The sequence below is a fragment of the Leucoraja erinacea genome, chromosome 22 (assembly GCF_028641065.1).
Source record: "Leucoraja erinacea ecotype New England chromosome 22, Leri_hhj_1, whole genome shotgun sequence".
In the NCBI taxonomy this organism is placed as follows: domain Eukaryota; kingdom Metazoa; phylum Chordata; class Chondrichthyes; order Rajiformes; family Rajidae; genus Leucoraja; species Leucoraja erinaceus.
In genome coordinates, this window is record NC_073398.1 from 29,909,745 (window position 1) to 29,932,878 (window position 23,134).

General features: G+C 41.1%; 1 protein-coding gene across 2 annotated transcripts in view; it reads right to left on the reverse strand.

Annotated features, from left to right (window-relative positions):
• Positions 1 to 23,134, reverse strand: part of exoc4 (exocyst complex component 4) — a 362,722-nt gene that overhangs the window by 267,895 nt on the left and 71,693 nt on the right. Inside the window, exon 9 of one of the 2 annotated variants that reach the window (XM_055653387.1) lies at positions 18,342 to 19,248. The exons of the other annotated variant lie outside the window; for it this stretch is intronic. Within the exon in view, the coding sequence (XP_055509362.1) occupies positions 19,241 to 19,248 (8 nt within the window). The 3' untranslated portion in view covers positions 18,342 to 19,240. Of the gene's footprint in view, positions 1 to 18,341; positions 19,249 to 23,134 lie in introns of those variants that run through there. 2 annotated transcript variants of the gene reach the window in all.

A 23,134-nucleotide genomic window follows, 5' to 3' on the forward strand; every position in this document is an offset into this window, starting at 1 on the left:
CAAAAGACTCTGTGAATCTACCATATCAATACCCTCGATCTTATACATTGCTATAAGATCATCCCTCATCTTCCTGTGCTCCAAGGAGTTAAGTCTGAGCCTGCCCAGCTTCTCCCTATAGCTCAGCCCCTCACATCCCGACTACATCCGTGAAAATGTTGACATAGAGAAAGTACCACTTAAATAAAATTTCAGGTGCAAATTACAAAATTCCTATGAATTTCTTCCTGCCTATCTCTTTCCTACATACTTTGACAGATAAACCAGTGTTAAACTCTTCTGTTTTCTGTAAATCAGTATTTTGATGCAGTTGCGATTTGACATACTATTTAATGGTTTCTCTGTAAACAATGTCCAACATAGTTTACAATTGCAGTTTGAAAGACATGTGGTTTGAAGTGTCATTTTAGATTTGGGAAACATAAACCAATTAGGTGCTAATAATACAAAGTGCTATCTCAATGTCATCTCTTTTTTAAACACAAATATTTTCACTCCATCAATAAATAAGAACGACCAAATCGCAAACTTATCAAGCCAAAATAAAACACTTTCATTTTGCAGGAGTTTTTTTTAGCTTCGAGATACAACATGTGTCAGGTTTATTCACATCTGTTTTTTACTGGCATTCTTTAAAAATTCTGTAGAACATATAGTCACATAGGCCTCAGTTAACCTGCCAATAAACAATAGACAATAGACAATAGGTGCAGGAGTTGGCCATTCGGCCCTTCAAGCCAGCACCACCATTCAATATGATCATGGTTGATCATCCACAATCAGTACCCGTTCCTGCCTTCCCGCCATATCCCCTGACCGCTATCTTTAAGAGCTCTATCTAACTCTCTCTTGAAAGCATCCAGAGAATTGGCCTCCGCTGCCTTCTGTGGCAGAGAATTCCACAGATTCACAACCCTCTGTGTGAAAACGTTTTTCCTCATCTCCGTTCTAAATAAGAACATTCCAAAACATGCAGCCTAAGTGCCATTACCTTATTTCACGATATGATGAAATTCAGCTCTGTCTTTGCTTCGACTTTTACTTCTAGTTTTGCCTTGTGCACTATCTATTAGTTTGCACTCACATTATTAATACTTTATTTCTATTATTTTTGCTTGAACATTCATTGTTACTTGCTTGAGAGAATACAGCTGGTCAAATTGATTCTATAACTATTGGGAAGTTGTAAAGAAATATCTGGATTATGGAAACATCAATTGTTTGAATTTCCAGAATAGCAAGGATACATTTCTGAAGTTCTGGGTACACAATGTAAAATTTTTAAGGCTAAAAGTTTAAAGGTTCAAATTAAACCATGCCATGAAGCCATGAAGCCATGAAGGCTGCCGATTGAACCCTAAAGTTGTAACAAAAATTATATTGATTTTTACTTGTGCCGTTTCCTTCAACTAGTTGATTACCAAAATAACTTAAATTTGTCTTCTTCTTCCAAAAAATCATTAACACCTTCAGGCCAAAAGAAAACATATATTGGCAGAAATATTTACATAAATCCTGCCCCTTAAACAGTTTCTTTTCTCTCCCTCCAAGATCTGGTAAAGCATCTTCAACTTGAAACATTAACTCTGCTTCTCTTCCAACAAATGTGGGCTAACTTGCTGAATATTGCCTGGCCAACTGAATGTTTTCCGCATTTTTCTACCTTCATTGCAGAGTTCCAACCTGTGCAGTTTTTTTTGTTTTTCGATTGGCAATTAAAAGGGACACAATAATTTCATCTAAACCAGAGATTACCATGGATGGAGGAAAAAGGCTAGAGAGTTATATTATAGATCAACCATGAGCTCACTGAGCAACAGAATGGGTATCATTTGGAAATCAGCCTATTCACATTTCTGTTTAAGAAGGAACTGCAGATGCTGGAAAATCGAAGGTAGACAAAAATGCTGGAGAAACTCAGCTGGGTGAGGCAGCATTTATGGAGCGAAGGAAATAGGCAACGTTTCGGGCAACGACCCGAAATGTTGCCTATTTCCTTCACTCCATAGATGCTGCCTCACCCGCTGAGTTTCTCCAACATTTTTGTCTATTCACTTTTCTGTGTTCTCTATCTACCACTTAACGGTTGGGATTAAGCAATGTAAACAACAAAGGATAATTTTACACGTAATTTGCACATAGCTTTTACAGGGTGTTTCAAATGTCGAAAGAAATTGGGCATTGAGCATACATACACTTGCAATGAGAACCGCATATAAGTTTGAAGTGGAAAACTAACTCTGCACTGATAGCGAGCTAGAATCGATGAAGTCAACATTCCAGATAAAGGCGTTAAGTTTTTCCCTGCAATTAGAGTCTGTTGTTCCTGTAACAGTGAGACAAATTGCCTTAAAATTTCAATGCTGGTCAAAAATAAACACTGACACACTTGCATCTTTAACTGAAACACAAGTGAATGTGCACACACTGCATACCAAGCAGGACATTAATGAAGCCTAAAGCTTCAGACTGTGAATCAATGCCTCTCCGCGTGGCAAAGTATGCTGCAAATCAAGTAACAGATCTATTTTATATTCAAACAATCCTACCGCTGTCAAATACCTGACCTCTGTCTGATAATATCATTCTCTCTATTTTGCCTATTAAACCAACCAGTGATTCGTGCTTACGACAGTATTAAGTGCAGCTGGGACCACTATGAATAATCAAAAAATTAGATGTTTTGCATGAAAATGCTGCAATAATTAATTCACCACCACAATGTACTCTGACTTTAGTGGCCCTTGGTTGAATATTCCCTCAATGAGAAAACCTACATAATCCGTGATGGAGACAATAAGCCATGCAGAGGAATTAAACCACTGCAGTCAGATTGGTTTGCAGCATTAATACATGTTCATACTTTATTAGGATTTTAGCACCTCTATTATCGTACAACCAATGTGCAGAGAAACATCGGGGTGTCAAAATATCTGCTCTGTCAGAGCCACCAGTCCATAAGGCATCATTTCCCTGCTTGAGGCCATTTTTAAAAGCCAACCACACCACTGGTGTAAGTTACTCTGCTGGGAGTAAACACCTCATTTATGTTATCCACCCAGGGAAGAGATGATTTGCATAATATTTTTTTTTTTGGTCTTATCTCTTGCATTCAATCAGTGCACTCAGCCTGTTCAAAGCATTCTCTCAGGTGAGAGCACACTGATGAGCATTTGTTAGATAGATAGATAGAATTTATTTGCCACACAACCAGGGTCGGTGGAATTTGGGTTGTCAGCAGCGATACAATAATAAAGAACACACAACCACAATAAAAATGTAACACAAACATCCACCACAGCATTCATCACTATGGTGGAAGGCACAAAATTTGGCCAGTCCTCCTTCATTTCCCCCCCGTGGACAGGACCAGAGTCCAGAGTCAGTCCAGGATCGGCTCTTCCTCACCGGAGACCGCGGCTTTAAGTTGGTGTAGGCCGCAGGCCGGCGGTCGCAGTTTAAAGTCTCCGCCGCAGCCAGAAGCACCTTAGACTGCAGGGCCGGCGGTCGAAGCTCCCCTCCAGGGGTGTTGTTAAGTCCACGCCGGGCCCGCGGTAGAAGTTGGCCGCGGGCCGGCGGTGGAAGCTCCTTCCTCCCCCGGGTCCCCCACGCCGCACCAGCTGGAACTCTGCAGACCGTGGCTTCAGGCTGCCGGCTGCCGCGGGCTTGCGAAAAGGAGCGTTCCCCTCCGGTGAGCCCCAGCGAGGGGTCACCCGCTCTACGCCGAGAGTCCACGCTGCGCCCGCTGCTGAAGCTCCGGGCGCGTCTCCATAGAAAGGACGCGCCGATCCTTGCTGTTAGGCCACGGGGGAGGCGACCTGGAAAAAGTCGCCTCTCGATGGAGGAGGCGACCGAAGCGGTTTCCCCCTTACCCCCCCACACCCCCCCACACACAAAACACACCGAGGAACATCAAAAACACACTTTAAGACATACTAAAAAAATTAAAAAAGTTGAAAAAAAACTAACACGCTGCTTACATGGCTGCTGCCAGAGCAGCGCCCCCTACGAAGATGTAGTTGCCAGTAGAATTAATTGTGGCCCAGGCCAAATCTACATGATTCCCACGTGGCTGGGTTTCTTCTTCCTGCGTACAGGTAGAGACAGAAGAACATGGTACTGGCAAAGAGGACTACGAAGAGTTGGTCAGGAAAGGCAGAGAGAGGTATATGCCTATAGTCAGATCAGTTTAACAGCAGCTGCACTGCATTCTCCTCTGGACCATCTGGATAACCGGAACACATACGTTAGTTGTGGGACTGCTTCAAACCGTTGGAACTGGGCCTTGTTTAAGGATTTCTCAGTGGACCTGAACGAATGTGCCGCAGTCGTCAGCTGTGGCAGGTCTTATATGCAATTACTTCCAACGACGCAAAACCTGGCAATGCAAGTGGCAAAAATGCATCACTTCCAGATTAGGCTCTATGCATGCTTTGAAAGGAGGAACAATATAACACACCTGCACAAGCCCCCACAGGTCCTGACAACCCTTTGATCTCAGTCTCTGAGGCCGATGTCAGAGGAGCAGCCATGATTGAATGGCGGAGTAGACTTGATGGGCCGAATGGGTTAATTCTGCTCCTATAACTTATGAATCCACGGCTGGCTCAAACAGCATCCCTTCAATCTCTCACTTCTGTGGCTTGAGATTCCACCTGCTTCGAAGGGACATCTGTTGTACAAGTCCCCAAGAAGAACATGGTGATCTGCCTCACTGACTACCATCCCATAGCATGTACATCCACCTTAAAGAAGTGCCTCGAGAGGTTAGTTGCAGGATGAATCAATTCCTGCTTCAAAAAAATAACCTGGATCCACTTCAAACTACCGATAGGTCAACAGCAGATGCTATTTCACTGGATATCCACTCTGCTCTGGACTTCCTGGATGACAGGAACATATACGCCAGCCTACTGTTCAACAACTATAGCTCGGCTTTCAACACAATCATCAACCTCCAAACATATCACCAAGAATCAAAATCTTGACCAGAACAGCACATCACATTTCACTTGGGCAGCTCACAACCCAACAGTGTCAATAGTGATTTCTCCAACTTCAAGTAACCCTTGCATCCCACACTCTCCGTCCCTCCCCCACCCAAGACATCCAACTAGTTTCACTGTCATCCTGTTTCGTTTCACTGTTTGTATCCACTTGTTATCAACTTCTCCACAGCCGCAATGGACCATTGTGGGCTCAACCGTTCCTTGATCATCTGGCTGACTTTGATTTGTTCTTTTCACACCTTTCATTCATTTGTTCTTTGTACCTTTTCATATCTCTAGTTTCCCTCTCCCCTGACTCTCAGTCTGAAGTAGGGACTCGCCCCAAAACGTCACCGATTCCTTTTCTCCAGAGATGCTGCCTGACCCGCTGAGTTACTCCAGCATTTTGTGACTATCTTCGGTGTAAATCAGTCTCAGCAGTCCCTCTGTATCTCCCTTTGCCGCTGGATCCTTGACTTCTTCATTCGTAGGCTTCACTCAGTGTGGATCGATATCAACATCTCCTCCTCACCTGACACAGGTGCACCATGCAGCGTGCTTGCCCCCTCTATTCTACTCTCTTTACTCCCATGATGTGGATAAATGGAGCTCCATCCACAAGATGACATCACTGATGTTATGAACGATGTTATGCTCATACATAGGCCCCCCATTTCAGGGCGCCATAATGTTTGGGACACATGGCTTCACAGGCGTTTGTAATTGCTCAGGTGTGATTAATTGCCTCCTTAATGCAGGTATAAGAGAGCTCCTAGTCTTTCCTCCAGTCTTTCCATCACCTTTGGAAACTTTTATTGCTGTTTATCAACATGAGGCCCAAAGTTGTGCCAATGAAAGTCAAAGAAGCCATTATGAGACTGAGAGACAAGAAAAAAACTGTTAGAGACATCAGCCAAACCTTAGGCTTACCAAAATCAACTGTTTGGAACATCATTAAGAAGAAAGAAAGCACTGGTGAGCTTACTAATCGCAAAGCGACTGGCAGGCCAAGGAAGACCTCCACAGCTGATGAATGAAGAATTCTCTCTATAATAAAGAAAAAACCCCAAACACCTGTCCAACAGATCAGAAACACTCTTCAGGAGTCAGGTGTGGATTTTTCAGATCACTGTCCACAGAAGAACTGCCCATGATCCAAAGAATACCACCTCATGTGTGAAACATGATGGTGGGGGTGTTCTGGCCTGGCATGAATGGCTGCTGAAGGTACTGGATCACTTATGTTCATTGATGATACAACTGCTGATGGTAGTAGCATATTGAATTCTGAAGTGCCTATCTGCTCAAGTTCAAACAAATGCCTCAAAACTTATTGGCCGGCGGTTCATTCTATAGCGACAATGATCTCAAACATACTGCTAAAGCAACAAAGGAACTGTTCAATGCTAGAAAATGGTCAATTCTTGAGTGGCCAAGTCAATCACCTGATCTGAACACAATTGAGCATGCCTTTTATATGCTGAAGAGAAAACTGAAGGGGACTAGCCCCCAAAGCAAGCATAAGCTAAAGATGGCTGCAATACAGGCCTGGCAGAGCATCACCAGAGAAGACACCCAGCAACTGGTGATGTCCATGAATCGCAGACTTCAAGCAGTCATTGCATGCAAAGGATATGCAACAATATATTAAACATGACTACTTTCATTTACATGGGGGTACTATGTATAAACACTGCTGTAATTTCTACATGGTGAGACAAAAATGTATAAAAATTGCCTTTATTAAAATCTGACAATGTGCACTTTAACCACATGTGATTTTTTTCTATTACACATCCCAAATTGTGGAGTACAGAGGCAAATAAATAAATGATGGGTCTATGTCCCAAACATTATGGAGGGCACTGTAAGTAAAATGTCAGTCAGAAGAATGTAATACTAGGATTTATTGTTGAAAAGATTATAAGTATGTGTTCATCCACTGCTTCAACAAAAGGAGTTTACTATGCAAAATAAATAAGTCAGTGAGAAGAAATGGTATCACCCAGATGGGAGTCTTTGAAATGCTCTACCCATGAGGGCTATGAACACTCAGCCACTGTATATTAAAAATAATAAATTATTGAATATTAGAGAAATCAAGTTATATAGATTCAGTGCAAGGTAAATGCTCTGAGATATAGGATGTATATGATTGGGAGAGCAGGCACAGTAGGATGAATAGAATACTCCTGCAACTGGTTAACATTTTCCTCCTACATTATGCTTTCAGTCACGTATCTCCAAAATTCAAGGCATTGCAAGCTAGAGCATAAACATGGCCTTGCAATTATAGCACTGCACCAGTTTTCCCTAAAACCATTCTAAGTGAATCACTTTGAAGTGGAGAAATGTTCCGTATGCGGTCAACAAGTTTAAATTCCAAGAAATGAGGTATTCAAGAGAGCTCTGGATTAGAAAATTAGTCCAGGATAAACAAACGTTACTTCAATTCCATTTTAGTGCAGAAGTATTAACCTCCAAGTCATTTAATTAACTTGCTCATAATTGTCGTTACTCTTAAAATTTCAATGAACTGTATCTTCTGCCAGTTTCAACAAAATAAGACAATTTTACAGGATTAGCTGATTTTAGGAAGAACCACTCAACTTCAAATTGATTAAAATGTTGAGTTGCCCTGAGTTATCCCTTTGTAACTTTGTACAGATTCACAAGATTCTGTATAAATGTCCATCCCTTGATACGGCTATCTACTGTGCAAGCAAGCTTCTGAAGCTGAAATTAAAAAGCTGACGCTTTAAACCAAAGCTGTATTCGCCTGCAATCTACAGTCACTGTCACTCTGCTGTCAAGACTTGAATTTATGCCTGGAAGCATGTCAAAACTAAATCCTTGTGCAAACTTGCTTCACACAATACAGAGTTTAACTTTGTTGGACAAGCTGACAAGGCTTCACTTCAAAGTTCTGACTTAAACCACACCTGAAAGGAGAAAAGAAAAGCTATTCCAAATGAAAGAACAGTCACGATCATCCCAGACCATCACTACCCATAATATTGGTGCAGTGGCAATATAACAGTATTTTTTTTTTTTTGCTGTTTAAAAGCAGTCCGTCCAACATTTAGTCTAACCAACTCATGCTGTTGATACAAGATAAATATTGGTATTGCTTTGTTAAGTCAAATTGTAATTATAGTTTCACATGATATTCTGTTGATGGGCTTATTTTAAAATATAGCTTAGTCCTCAACATGACATCTCTTTTACATTCTTCCCAAAGTAAAAAGAAAAGGTCATCAAAATGTATTATATTTAAACATATAAATATCCAAAATATTAAATAACTTCAATATTGTTTGAATCATATTGTAGTAATGCTGTTGAGTCAAAGGGTATGGAATTGCACGGAAACATAGACATAGAAAATAGGTGCAGGAGTAGGCCATTCGAGCCTGCACCGCCATTCAATATGATCATGGCTGGTCATCCAACTCAGTATCCCGTACCTGCCTTCTCTACATACCCCCTGATCCCTTTAGCCACAAGGGCCACATCTAAATCCCTCTTAAATATAGCCAACGAACTGGCCTCAACTACCTTCTGTGGCAGAGAGTTCCAGAGATTCACCACTCTCTGTGTGAAACTTATCCATGTTTTATAACTGATGTCTTATTTGTCTCTTCTCTCAAAGTTCCTATCCATCTAAATATATTTTACGTTATCATTGTTTCCACCTCGACAGCTTTCCCTGGCTACTTGCTCCATATATGCATCAATCTTTGTGTGAGGAACTTTAGAAAGAACAAAGGGAACATACAGAGTGCAGAATTCTCAGCATTGCAGTGCATCAGTTCCTTCGACAAAGTCCAATATCTTAAATGGGGTAGAGGAGAACTGAAAAGTGCCCTCGCTGATGGAATGACTATTCAGAAGCCTTATGATGGAGGGGAATAAGTTGTTCATGAATCTAATGGTGCATGCTTTCATCCTTCTGTACCTTCTGCCAAACGGGTGCAGGGGAGAAGAAGGAATGACCGAAGTAGGACAAGTCCTTGATTATGTTGGCTTATTTTCCAAGGCTGTGTGAAGTGTAGATGGTCACCATGCAACTACACTTTTGTTACATGTATTAAATCCTACAAATATGCTGCTCTCGATGCTGTCAACTCAAATCTTCCTGTAAATGATCATCCATTTAAATAAAGGCTGTTAAATATTTTTCTTCGTTGGTTTTTACAAAATCAGATTTTCTATGTGTTGAATAATTTTGTTTATCCAGCCTGTCACACATAACCGCACAATTTTCCCCTTCATGACCTGTGCCATCGCTCTCTCACTTCCCCGTGTTGTGTTTTAAACACTTTTTAGGAGAGGGGGGAAGGAGGGGGGAGGAGAGAGAGGGGGGGAGAGGGAGAGGAGAGGGGGGGAGGAGAGAGGGGAGGGAGAGGGAGAGGAGAGGGGGGAGAGGAGAGGGGAGGAGAGGGGAGGGGGGGGAGAGGGGGAGAGGGAGGAGAGAGGAGGAGGGGGGGGGGGTTCAAACGAAATTTGGTTTCTGCAATCAAACAAACAAGTAGAAGAACCAAGACACAACACAATTTACACGATATACACAAAAAGCTGGAGTAACTCAGTGGGTCAGACAGCATCTCTGGAGAAAAGGAATAGGTGACATTTCGGGTCGAGACACTTCTTCAATCCGAAGAAGGGTCTCGACCCGAAACATCACCTATTCCTTTTCCCCAGAGATGCTGTCTGACCCGCTGAGTTACTCCAGCTCTTTGTATTTCTGAGAATCTAATTGTTGTTGCATTTTCATTCCAATATTCAAGGTGGCATAATCATTGAATTCCAGCTTTCTGAATATTCACCGAGTAAGAACTGTCACAAACCAACCAAATATTATGGCTACAGGAGAAGGTTGCAGAAGAGGTACATTGCGGTGAATAACCCAACTCCTGACCGAGCTTTGTACAATCTATGTACACATGGAAGGAGTACAATGAATTTGCCAGAATGATTATTGATTGAATAATCTTCATGTTCGACACTGAGTCAAATAACCCACTTGACTGTCATCTCATTTACCAGCTTTAGATTTCACTTTACTTTTGGCTGCATTGTGTATTATTTATGATCTACAAATTACATTGAATATCTTCCCATGGTTTCTTCAACAGCACCAACCAAAGTTACAAGCATACCCAGGTAGAAGGACAAATGCTGCAGGTGGTTTGGATGTTGGCACCATCCTGACCTGGAAAGATATCTCTTTTTTGTTTAGCAATGTCACACAGTAAAGATCATCAAGCTCCGTTTTGTGGTTCAAAAACGTAGTTCACTGCCTTCCAAGGACCTGCTAGGATGAACACTGAATGTTGCGTTTGACAGTGGTACCAATATTCCACATGTGAATTAAAAATGGAGCAGGCAATTCTGGATTTAGTGTTACGTAATGAACCGGATTTGATAAGGGAACTCAAGGTAAATAAATCATTAGGAGGCAGTGACCATAATATGATGTTTAATCTGCAATTTGAGAGGGAGAAGGTAAAATCAGAAGTGTCAGTGTTGCAGTTGAACAAAGGGGACGCTGGAGGCCTGAGGGAGGAGGGACTGGCCAAAGTTGACTGGAAAGGAACCTTAGCAGGGACGACGGTGGAACAGCAATGGCAGGTATTTCTGGGAATAACCCAGCAGATGCAGGATCATTTCATTCCAAAGAGGAAGAAAGATTCTAAGGGGAGTAAGAGGCGACCGTGACTGACAAGGGAAGTCCAGAACAGTATAAAAATAGAAGAGAAGATGTATAACATAGCAAAGATGAGCGGGAAGCCAGAAGATTGGGTAATCTTTAAAGAACAACAGAAGGTAACTAAAAAGGTAATACGGGGAGAAAAGATGAAGTACGAAGGTAAGCTGGCCAAGAATATAAAGGAGGACAGTAAAAGCTTCTTTACGTATGTGAAGTGGAAAAAAATTAGTTAAGACAAATGTGGGTCCCTTTAGACAGAAACAGGTGAATTTATTATGGGGAACAAGGAAATGGCAAACGAGTTGAACAGGTACTTTCGTTCTGTCTTCACTAAGGAAGACACAAACAATTTCCCAGATGTATTGGGGACAGAGGACAATAAACAATATGACCTAGTGTATGGAGGAACTGAAGGAAATTCACAGTAGTCAGGAAATGGTGGGCAGACTGATGGGACTGAAGGCGATAAATCCCCAGGGCCTGATGGCCAGCATCTTAGGGTACTCAAGGAGGGGGCTCCAGAAATCATGGACGCATTGGTGATTATTTTCCAATGTTCTATAGTATCAGTTCCTGTGGATTGGAGGGTAGCTAATGTTATCCCACTTTTCAAAAAAGGAGGGAGAGTGAAAGCTGGGAATTATAGACCAGTTAGCCTGACATCAGTGGTGGGGAAGATGCTGGAGTCGATTATCAAAGATGTAATAGCGGCGTATTTGGATAGCAGTAACAGGATCGGTCCAAGTCAGCATGGATTTACGAAGGGGAAATCATGCTTGACAAATGTCCTGGAATTTTTTGAGGATGTAACAAGTAAAGTGGACAAGAGGGAGCCAGTGGATGTAATGTACCTGGACTTTCAGAAAGCCTATGACAATGTCCCACACAGATTAGTGGGCAAAATTAGAGCACATGGTATTGGGGGGGGTAGGGTTTTGACGGATAGAAAATTGGTTGGCAGACAAGAAACAAACAATAGGGATTAACGGGTCCCTTTCACAATGGCAGGCAGTGACTTGTGGGGTGCCACAAGATTCGGTGCTGGGACCGTAGCTATTTACAATATACATTAATGATTTAACCATTAAAGCTGGGTGAAAGTGTGAACTGCGAACAGGATGTTATGAGGATGCAGGGTGATTTGGATAGGTTGGGTGAGTGGGCAGATGCATGGCAGATACAGTATAATGTGGATAACTGTGAGGTTGTCCGCTTTGGTGGCAAGAACAGGAACGCAGATTATTATCTGAATGGTGTTGGATTAGGAAAGGGGGAAGTGCAACGAGACCTGGGTGTCCTTGTACATCAGTCACTGAAAGTAAGCATGTAGGTACAACAGGCAGTGAAGAAAGCTAATGGCATGTTGGCCTTCATAACACGAGTAGTTGAGTATAGGAGCAAAGAGGTCCTTCTGCAGTTGTACAGGGCCCTGGTGAGACCACACCTGGAGTTATGTGTGCAGTTTTGGTCTCCTAATTTGAGGAAGGACATTCTTGCTATTGAGGGAGAGCAGCGTAGGTGCACGAGGTTAATTCCCGGGATGGCGGGCTATCATATGATGAAAGAATGGAGCGACTGGGCTTGTATTCACTGGAATTTAGATGAGAGGGAATCTGATAGGAACATATAACATTACTAAGGGACTGGACATGCTAGATGCAGGAAACATGTTCACGATCTTGGGGGAGTCCAGAACCAGGGGCCACAGTTTAAGATAAGGGGTAGGCCATTTAGAACTGAGATGAGGAAAATCGTTTTCACACAGAGAGTTGTGAATTGGTGGAATTCTCTGCCGCAGGAGGCCGATTCAGTGGATGCATTCAAAAGAGAGTTAGATCTTAGGGCTAGCAGAATCAAGGGGTATGGGGAGAAAGAAGGAACGGGGTGCTAATTGTGGATGATCAGCAATGATCATATTGAATGGCGGTGCTGGCTCGAAGAGTCAAATGGCCTACTCTTCCACCTATTGTCTACGTATCTATGTATCAAAGCACAGTTCATGTGTGAGACATTATCATATTTAGATGACCTCTGCAACAAGATCTTCTCAATTCGGCCCATAAAATTAAAATAATCTTAAAACTCTTTGCAGCATCAAATTCCCTAAAATATGATACTGAAGCACAATAGGAGGGATCTTGTCAGGTGATAGTAAGCATGGTCATAGTCATAAAGACGTACAGATCTGAGACAAGCCGTTTGACATAATTTGTCCCTGCAGCCCACAGTCATGTCTAACAGTTAGATGCTTCAAAGTTACTTTGCATTGTGGCAAGTTAATTTTAGAATCATTGGTTATATTTGAATCTGCATATAACAAATACATTCACTGTTATTTTGGGATCAGAGTAGGAAGTGCAAAAAAAATATTTAAATCACAGCCAAATCATTTTTTAAAGATACTGTAATGGAGCAATTTATTTAACTAAATTTGTTCAAATTTATTTTTGGTTGTTTAGGCAGAGATCGGGAATACAGATGTGGTTACAATTGGATGTCAAGCAAGTTAAACAACAATATGGCTAATCGAACTGGGAGGTGGAGGAGATTGGGGGGACAAGAGGGTGCTTAACATGCATTGAGGATTTCACAGGCACAGAGTTGGAATAAACTGTTCCATTTTGCAATGGAATTGGTAAATTATAATCAAGTGTACCGAGATGCAGAGAGAAACGTTTGGATGAAAAAGAGCAAGGTGGGAATGTGAACTGTGTAGAACATGCAGAATCTGCCAAGGGGAGTAAACGGCTTAATTGAATGGGCAAGAATACAATGAAGTATAATGCATTTTAAATGTGAAAAACTATAGCTTTCTTCACAAGAATTACAATTAAATCTGCTTGAAACAGCTGTGGAGTTCAGTTACATTCATTCAAAACTGAGGTTGGTAGATTTATGGGTATAAATGCAATCAAGGGATATGGGGATAACACCAGTAAATGGAGCTGAGGCAAAAGGTCAAGCATGATCCAGATGAAAGACAGAGCAGCTCAAAGGGCTGGACAGCTTTTACAGATGTTCTTGTTTTCCTTCCTCAAATAGGAAGAATGAAAGATAATCTCATTGAAATACACAATATTCGTTAATGGCTTGACAATGTGGGGGGAGGGGGATTGTGGGGGGAGAGTGGTGTGTGGGCTGGGGGGGGGGGGGGGTATGTGTGGGCGGGGGGAGGGTGTGGGGTTAGCTTGGAGAAAAGATGGGGGAAGAGCCAGGGGGGAGAGGGGGGGGGTATCACGGGGGAAGGGGGCAGGAGCCAGTGGGGCAGAGGAGAAGGGGCTGGAGCTGCGGGGCTTTGTGTGGCGGTGCGTTTGGGACTTACAGCGGGGGCTGGACGCTCTCCTCTGCCGGGATTAGACTTTCCGCTTTCCGTTTGGCGACATCTCCGGGCCAGGCCGCTTCGGGCCGCTTCTAGTCCCTCTGATAATTGTTAGAGACCTCCGCCGGCCTCTCTCGGCTCCAGTAAAGACGTGATGGCGCAGGAAGGGGCGGGCCGTCCCGGGGAGTGACAGGAGAGGAGACCAATCCGCGCGCCGCTGACTGGCAGGAGAGTAGATCGATCTGCGCACGTGCAGTCTTTACGATTTTTAAACCTCGCTAACGTTTACATTATACCACCGATCGGAACGAAACTTCATGCACCTGCAGCACAGGAGAACGGTGAGTGAGCTGACGAAAAATCGTAGCTCTTTCATGTACTGTTTTTGCGCAAATAAAAAGAACTCGCAAACCGGAAGAGCACAAGATCAAAGTTTTAGTAATGTATAGATGAACCTACGATACAAGTTTAGTCATGAAATTAATAGATGCTCAAGGGCCACATGGCCTATCCATTTTCCTATTTCATGAGATCTTAGTATTCCCTTGCCAACCATACACACAAAAAAGCAAAATCAGATTAAGTGAATGATAGGGTTTGCATGAATGAATATGTTAACGTATTTTGTTGTGTTGCTGCAAATACGAATCTCATTGTTCTATCTGGGACATATGACAATAAAACACTTTTGACTAAAGGATATACAGCACAGAAAAGGCCCTTTGACCCAAATCGTCCAGCTGATAATCTCTTTCCTTACTATGGCTTATGAGTAATTCTCCAAGAAAATTGGTTGCCACATTTGTTTTTAGAAAAAAACCCCATATATTAAAAATGAAATTTATTCCAAACATGTGATTTTTAGTGTAGTTTAGAGAAACAGATCGAACCGACCAGCGATCCCCGCACAATAACACTACCCTACACACACGAGGCACAATTTTACATTATTATACCAAGCCAATTAACCAACAATCCTGTACGTCTTTGGAGTGTGGGAGGAAACCGAAGGTCACGGAGAAAACCCACGTAGGTCACGGCGAGAATGTACAAACTTCGTACAAACACCCATAGTCAGGATCGAATAGGGGTCTCTGGCGCAGTAAGGCAGTAGCTCTACTGCTACGCCACCGTGCCGGTTACATCTCATCTTATGTCTTCCACAGATGTGATGATGTACTCAGAATCAGCATTACAAAGACAAAGAACTAACATTAGTCACTCAACTTGGATGTGTAATATTTTCTGTTCATAATGTGCTATCAAACCTGAAAAATTGTAAATGTCACTCGCTCACCCTGCACATTGAACATTTTTGGATTGTTATTCCCCAAGCAAGACAACATTTAAATTTTACAGCATCCTTTTTTCTGATTTTGTGCTAAAATTTTCATGTGACAAAGGGCACAACAGCATAGAATTTTGCAATATTAAATTCTACAACACGACATAATGAAATGCAAATGAGAAAAGTAACACGGTCCTCTGTGATCATTTGAGCTTCTGCAATCAAAACTCTGATCACCTCACAGAGAGCAGCCCAGAAGTCTCTGCATGAAACTCCCCATCCACCCTCAGAATTTACTCTGCATATGAAAATCAGCTTAACTAGGCTATATTGTGAAATATTGTGCCTATTTTGTGTGTCTTCATGCCAGTCAGGAAATTTGATTCCTGACTTTTTGCAGGAATGTTTGGTGGCCTGAGTACCATTTTCAGGTGCAAAATTCACCTAACATCATCAGCAAAAGACAATGCACACAATTATTTTCCAGTACAATTCATTGCTATAAAAAACGGTAATTAAATACGTATCCCTCTTTCTCTGAAACCATGTTATTTTATAGGACAACATTCATATTGTATTTCAAAAGGGGGAAAAAACAGCAAATGTTTGAAATCTGAAGTAAATAGGGAAATCACTGGGCATACTCAAAGCGATGAATGCTGATGGAACAGAGTGAACTTTTTAGGAAGACAATAAAGTATTATCACCAAGAAACACTGATTCCGTTTTTCTCTCTGCAGATGCTACCTGAATATTTCCAGCACGCTCTGTGTTTAATCTGCACTGTATTCTTTGTCCTCACTAAGATCTCTAATCTCCTTGAGCCTTGAATGCTCATTCACATAGTGCCTTGTCTGTTTTTCCTGTGCATGTCAAGGTCATTGCCACTTTCAATTTGCTAATCTCAGAATCATTTTAAGGTGCTGCTCTGCCCATTTCTATCACATTTCTGGAACAGTCAATAACACATCTTTACACTTTTGCATGTGGAACAAACCACCTCCATTAACCTTAGTTAAAAGTACATTTTAAAACATTGCCACAATTTCATTGGTGAAAATAATTTGATTTGATTTTGATAGAATTTATTGCCACATAACCAGGGTTGGTGGAATTTTGGGTTGTCAGCAGCGGTACAATAATAAAGAACACACAACCACAATAAAAATGTAACACAAACATCCAAAAATGTAACACAAACATTCTGTGGTGGAAGGCACAGAACTTGGCCAGACCTCCTCCATTTTCCCCCGTGGTTGGGGCCTCCACCCTCTGCAGCCGTTGCTGCGGGCGTCCAGATGGTAAGGGACAAAGTCAAAGGCAAGGTAAGTCCAGGATCGGCTCTTCCCCACCGGAGACCGCGGCTTCTGGCTTGTGTAGGCCGCAGGCCGGCGGTCGAAGATTTAAGGTTCCCGCCGCGCCGCAGCCAGAAGCACCGCAGACCGCAGACCGCAGGGCCAGTGGTCGAAGCTCCCCTCCAAGGGTGATGGTAAGTCCATGCCGGACCCGCGGTAGAAGTTGGCCGCGGGCCGGCAGTGATGGCTTCTTCTTCCCCTGGGTCCCCCAGGAGGGATCCCGGGCTGTAGACGCCGCGCCAGCTGGGCAGACCGCTTCCGGCTTCAGGCTGCCCCGGGCCAGCGAAACGGAGCGCTTCCCTCCAGCGAGGGCTCACCCGCTCCATGCCGAGAGTCCACACTGCGCCCGCCGCTGAAGCCCCGGCCGCGTCTCCGGGAAAGGCCACACCGATCCTTGCTGTTAGGCCACGGGGGAGGCGGCCGAAACGGTTTCCCCATCACACCTCCACAACAACCCCCACACAAAAATCAAATTTTGGATCTGATTTGGCGATGCACCCATATAGATGAAGAAGGGTCTGAAGAAGGGTCTTGACCCGAAATGTCACCTATTCCTTTTCTCCAGAGATGCTATCTGACCCACTGAGTTACTCCAGTTTTTTGTGTCTTCTTCTGGAAGTTATTGGTGTTATTATAACAAAACAATTGAATGAAGCAACTGGACCAGTCCCTGGTATTCACTGCTGTGCATGGAATCGGAGAAAGGATAACAATTATGGAATAGTTTCTCATTTTCAACATATTTATTCAGACAAATACTGGCAGCACAACCTCTGCAAAAGAAATCAATGCTCTTCTAAAATCGGTAAGATTCTTACTTGCTTCTGTACTTCTCTTTCCTCCTGCACACAAGCACAAGGAATATAGCGCAGCCAAGAATGCCAAATGACAGGTGAGCCCCTTATTCCTCTAGGGTGCTGTCTGTGTGCAAATGAAACATTACTGTATAACAAAGACTACATTTCCAATGTAATCAATTGCCAGTCCTGAGATTCTCAATAGTTAATGCAGTTAATTTTAATTTAAAAAATGTAGATTACTTTTCACTGATCTCACCCAAAAGTGCAAAGTCTCTTTGTCACTGACAAAGGCAGCATTGATTACCACCCCTATTTTCCTTTAAGATGGTGCTACTGAAGTTTCACTTAAACTACTAAATTTCTTGACATCAAAAACATTCATCTACAATTCCAGAAATTTGACATAGTGGCAATGACACAATGGCAATATACTTCCAGGTTAAGATAAGATACAACTTGGAGGAAACCGTGCTTTTACATGCTTTTCTTTCACTCACCACAATGGAATTCCATTGGGCCTCCACCTTCTTTAGGCTTTGTCCTGACTCACACAGGGCAATGAGGGAGCAATGTTGAGAATTCACAACATAATATGATTCTATGAGAATGATTGTTACACAGAAAAGCTGGAGAAAAACTGCGGTTTAAGCAGCTGTATGGAGCGAAGGAAATGGCACATTCTGAACCTGAGCTGGGGATATTGGGGGTGGGTCTGTATCAAGAAAGGCAAAAGGGGAGTCCAGAAGGCTGGATTTTGGGAGGAGATGTTTTGTAGCAGTTTGATAGACAACAAGGACTAACAGAATTGGGAAAATGATTGACTATGAGAATGATTGTCAGGCTGCTGTTTAATAAACTGTTGCAAACATCTGACATTCTGAACTGAGCTGGGGATATTTTCTGTATCTGTTGCATGGGTCAGGTTATTTTATTGTTTTGTAGCAGTTTGATACAACTGAGCAGCTTGTTAGACCATTTCAGAGGGCAGTTTAGAGTCAACTGAGCTGTGGATCTGAAGTCACATATGGTCGAATTCCTTAACTAGCGTACATTTGGGAACCAGATGAGTTTCATGATCCCATTACTGATACTGGTCTTTTATTCTAGATTTACTTTTTTTTTACTGAATTTAATCCTCCCATTGCCCTAGTAGATTGTGAAATCACATCTCCGGATCATTAAATTACTTGTTTGGTAACCATCACTATGCTATTGCACCCACAAGAAATGAGCAAATGATTATTAAACCTCCATTGTTTTTCAATTGAAACACACTGGTTGATTCAACATCGATACCTTTAGAAGCCTGGCAGGAGAAAAGCAGCTTAAAAAATGTATCTTTGTACATGGAATAGAGTACTGGGGAAATATTATCCTTTCACTTTCCACTCTGCATTCCCAGCCACAATTGACAGACACTAATGTGATTAATTGTAACTTAATGTAAATTTAGAGGCATATTTGCTTTCCAGTGCATAATTAATCATAAACTCCAGATACAATGGATTGAAAACTAAAATGAATTAACTTAAATTCAGGCAGGTGCAGATAGGCAGGTCGATGGTGATATGAACACTGATTAAAACTCATCAATTGTATTGGGCTAAAGCTTCTCAGTATGGCGCAACATTTGCACAAGAAAATGAAATCAGTTTTTTCTTGACAGTTTTATTCACTAATGTAAAATGATCAGGCGGGAACCCAGTGATCAACGTGGTGCCAATGCCACAAAGATTGACAGGAGCAGATGGTCTGAGGTTCAAACTGCATGACGTACTCAAGTCCCTGAAGCAAAACACAATTAAAAAGATTGGGTTAAAGCTGATGCCACCAAGGTTGAAAGATATTCTCATCAATTGGAAGATTTTTTAACAAACTAATGCTGGGGTATACTGGCTACAAAAGATTTCTGCTGGCAATATCACATTTAAGCATTTTGTAGTTACAGTGAGCTTTCCAGACACTTGTAGCACAAACTGGATGAAATAATGGTGCGCAAAATAATTAACCAGGCTGGCAATATAATTATTTTCCCTGACAAGCCACATAAGTAATGTCTACATCATTAGCTTACACAAGTGTTCACACTATCAAAATGAGACTAATAAACCTATGTGTCTTACATTATGTTTTTTTTTTTTGTTTTATGGTTGGTTTTTTTATTTTTTCAATAAAAAATTTGTTTTTTTTTTTTGTTTTTTTTTGTTGTTTTTTTTTCTATGTGAAAACAGGATGAAGGCTGATCTTTTATGCCTCATGATAAGGTGTCACCACTGAATAGAACAGAGACATAAAGATGCTGAGGTTCCAACAAATCACAGAATATTGCGAGTGCCAGAAATGAAGGAAGTGCCTCTGATTTCCTAAGTAAGTAAGTTAGTAAGTAAGTTTTATTTATATAGCACGTTTAAATCAACTCGCATTGACACCAAAGTGCTTTACATAAAATAAATAATTAAGTTTCCTTACATCCATAGAAAAAAAATTAAAGTGAAGAGTTCTGCAGATTCTTGCATTTGCCGAATTATTGATAATCAGTTGTCGGACTTATCAGAATGAAGAGGAACAGGAACAAATCCTGGCCTATCCACAACGTCCATATCAAAAATTGAATTGGCAAGTATCTGGAAACTTTTAGCTTGTGCACTGTTTTAATTGCAGTAATGGTACTAAACCAGGGGTGGGGAACCTGCAGCCTTCTAAGCCATTAAGTGCAGCCTTTTGATCAATCCAAATTTTGTAGAACAAATCTTTTTATTATTATTAATACGTTTTTGTTCATCTATTATTATTTTTATTTTAATCATAAAATGAACGTATTTAAAATACCAAAGAGTAAAAGACGGCTCAATGAAATAATCCTCCCCGACTGACGGCCACAATTAAAACATTAGTAAGTCATGAGGGCTATTTTAACAAAATAATGTACATTTTAAAGTATATTTAATTGAAGTTTCTTGGATGCGGCCTTATTAGATTACAACTAACTTAATTTGGCATTCCAACATGAAAAGGTTCCTCACCCCTGTACTAAACAATAGACCTGAATTGCAAATTCTATTGTCAATAGATCACGCACAATTCTGATCAGGAAATGCAATATTCTGATTAGACTTTAGAGTTTAGAGATACAGTGCAGAAACAGGATCTTTGGCTTACCAGCCACCAACTCTCCTACACACTAGGTGGCAATTTACAATTTTTACCCAAGCCAATTAACCAACAAACCTGTACGTCTTTGGGGTGAGGGAGAAAACCAGAGCACCTGGGGAAAACCCACACGGTCACAGAGAGAGCATACAAACTCCGTACGACAGCGCCCACAGACAGGATCGAACCAAGCTATTCACAATTGTCAATTATGTGAAAATCTGCAAACATGGAATTCTACATGCACAGTACTTTCTTCATGTTTAAATACTTTGATATATACATATATTTACGAATATCAATATACAATGTGCCCTTAAAAATCAGTAATTAGACATTTCCAAAGATGACAAATATAGGGATTCAGACAGATAGGATGATGAATCACTGGTAGGATACACACCAAATGATGGAGTAATTCAGCGGGTCCGGCAGCTTCTCTGAAGGGAAGGAATAGGTGCTGTTTCGGGTCGAGACCCTTCATAAGACTACTAAACAGGTAGGAGTTTAGGATGCCAAAAAAATCCCTTAACCCACCAGCATTGCAGCAATGTGATGTTGATAACTATTCCCATCACTAATATAACTAATCTTGTCATTCAGGGAAATGGGAAAAACACATTTAGCCCATCAAAAATACTCCAACCTTGCACACATCTCCCTTACTGGCGTTTCCAATATTTACAATTCCATTCATTTATCAGAAGGGCTACTACATCACTTGTAGTATTACTTCACTCAGGTGGGAAAGAAAGTTGAAATGGATTTCGAAACTCCATAGTCTAAAAAAGTGGAACACATATAAACAATAATTCAAGCATGATGCAGAGAGTCATTTATTTTAATCCATCAGCACAACACTTTAGCCTTCACAGTGAATAAGAAACGCCCATGAAAGACTTGTCTGTCCTTGTCAGAGGGCAGTAATGTGTAAGTCCAGCAGAAATGTACAGAGAGCGCAATCCTGATTTCCAATCCAGGTCTGGATTTACAATGGAAATAAGACGCTAGCAAGATATTGCCACTATACTACCCACTACAGGAATTGCTGGCTTTTAATCTTCAATGATAGATATTACAAGGTATTGAGTTCATGAAATGCCTTAATTTCATTTTCAATGTGCAAAACATTATTATTCTTCAAATAATAATGTTTGGCAGCAGTATTTTCCAACTGAAGTATCAAATAAAAAAAGACCGGGACTTTGTTGGATGAACAACTAGGCAGGTTCATATAACAACATTAATTTGGGGATTATGAATTAAAGTTAAATATTAGAAGTTCAAGGAGGTAATTGTAATACATTATTTTGTTTTACCAAAGCATGATAAGTATGAAAACAGACTATAAGGAGGACACAAAGAGACTGCAAACACTATTTGACCAGTTAAATGGCGGAGAAAATCTAAAATGTGAATTTACACTTTGGTAGAAAAAAGGAAAAAGTAATACATTTTTAAAGGAAACACTGACAAACAAAGGGATTTGGGCAATAATGGAAGCCAGAGAGAATTAGCTCTCCAAATTTCATCAGTAAACGGCACCATTTAATTTTGATAAATATTCTTTTATTTTATGTACTGCTGCAAGTGCAATACCTGAATTTAGTTAACGTCGGAAAATACTGTCCCTAAAATTTTAAATTAGTAATCTAAATTTCTGTTTAGTAATTTGAAAATATTATTTTCACATTATTTTCCAGTATACCTATGTGTACAATTTTACATAAGCAAATACATTAAATATTTTTTTTTTTTTAAGTAAAATGAAATATTCATGTTGAAAACTTGGTATTTAAAGTGAGACTAATTGTGCTGGGTTTATTGTGTGCAAATATGCCAAATATCAGTTAACTTTAAGCAGTTAATGTTAACATTTTGAAATGTACTGTACTACTGTATCTAACAATGTACAAACGTACTATTGTATCTAAAAAAGAAAATATGTTGAGAACTTCTCAGTATCCCGATTAAAACAATGTGTATCCAGTTAGAGTTAGGAGCAAAGGGTAGGAAGTTTTGAAGGAATTACAAAAACAGAGAAGCAAGGAATAGGAGACACAAACAAAAATGCAGATGCTGGAATCTTGAGCAAAACACAAAGTGCTGGAGGAGCCCTGTGGGTCAGGGAACATTTGTGGAAGAAAAGGACAAAGAATGTTTTGGGGAGGGACCCTTCTTTGGACTCTCTTGAAACAAACAAGAGTGTGTCTTTTGGCTCTTTGGGCCTTCTCCATCATAAAACACGACCATGATCATCTGTGTTGGTACCTGCTGTTGCCTTTTTCTAATATGCCTGGATCCCTCTGATACTAACAGAAAGATATCTCGGTCCTTTTGTGTATTGTTGCAAGTTGTCAGATTGCAGGTTGGCATGATTTAGCACCAACTCAGAATCCATAGTGAAGTAAAGAATCCGTTTATTCTTTGAGACTGGAGAATCTTAAGTGGTTGGTAACAATGCAAGATGCAAGATAAATGTGTAGACAAAATGTCCTGTGAGAATAGATCAGATTTTCCG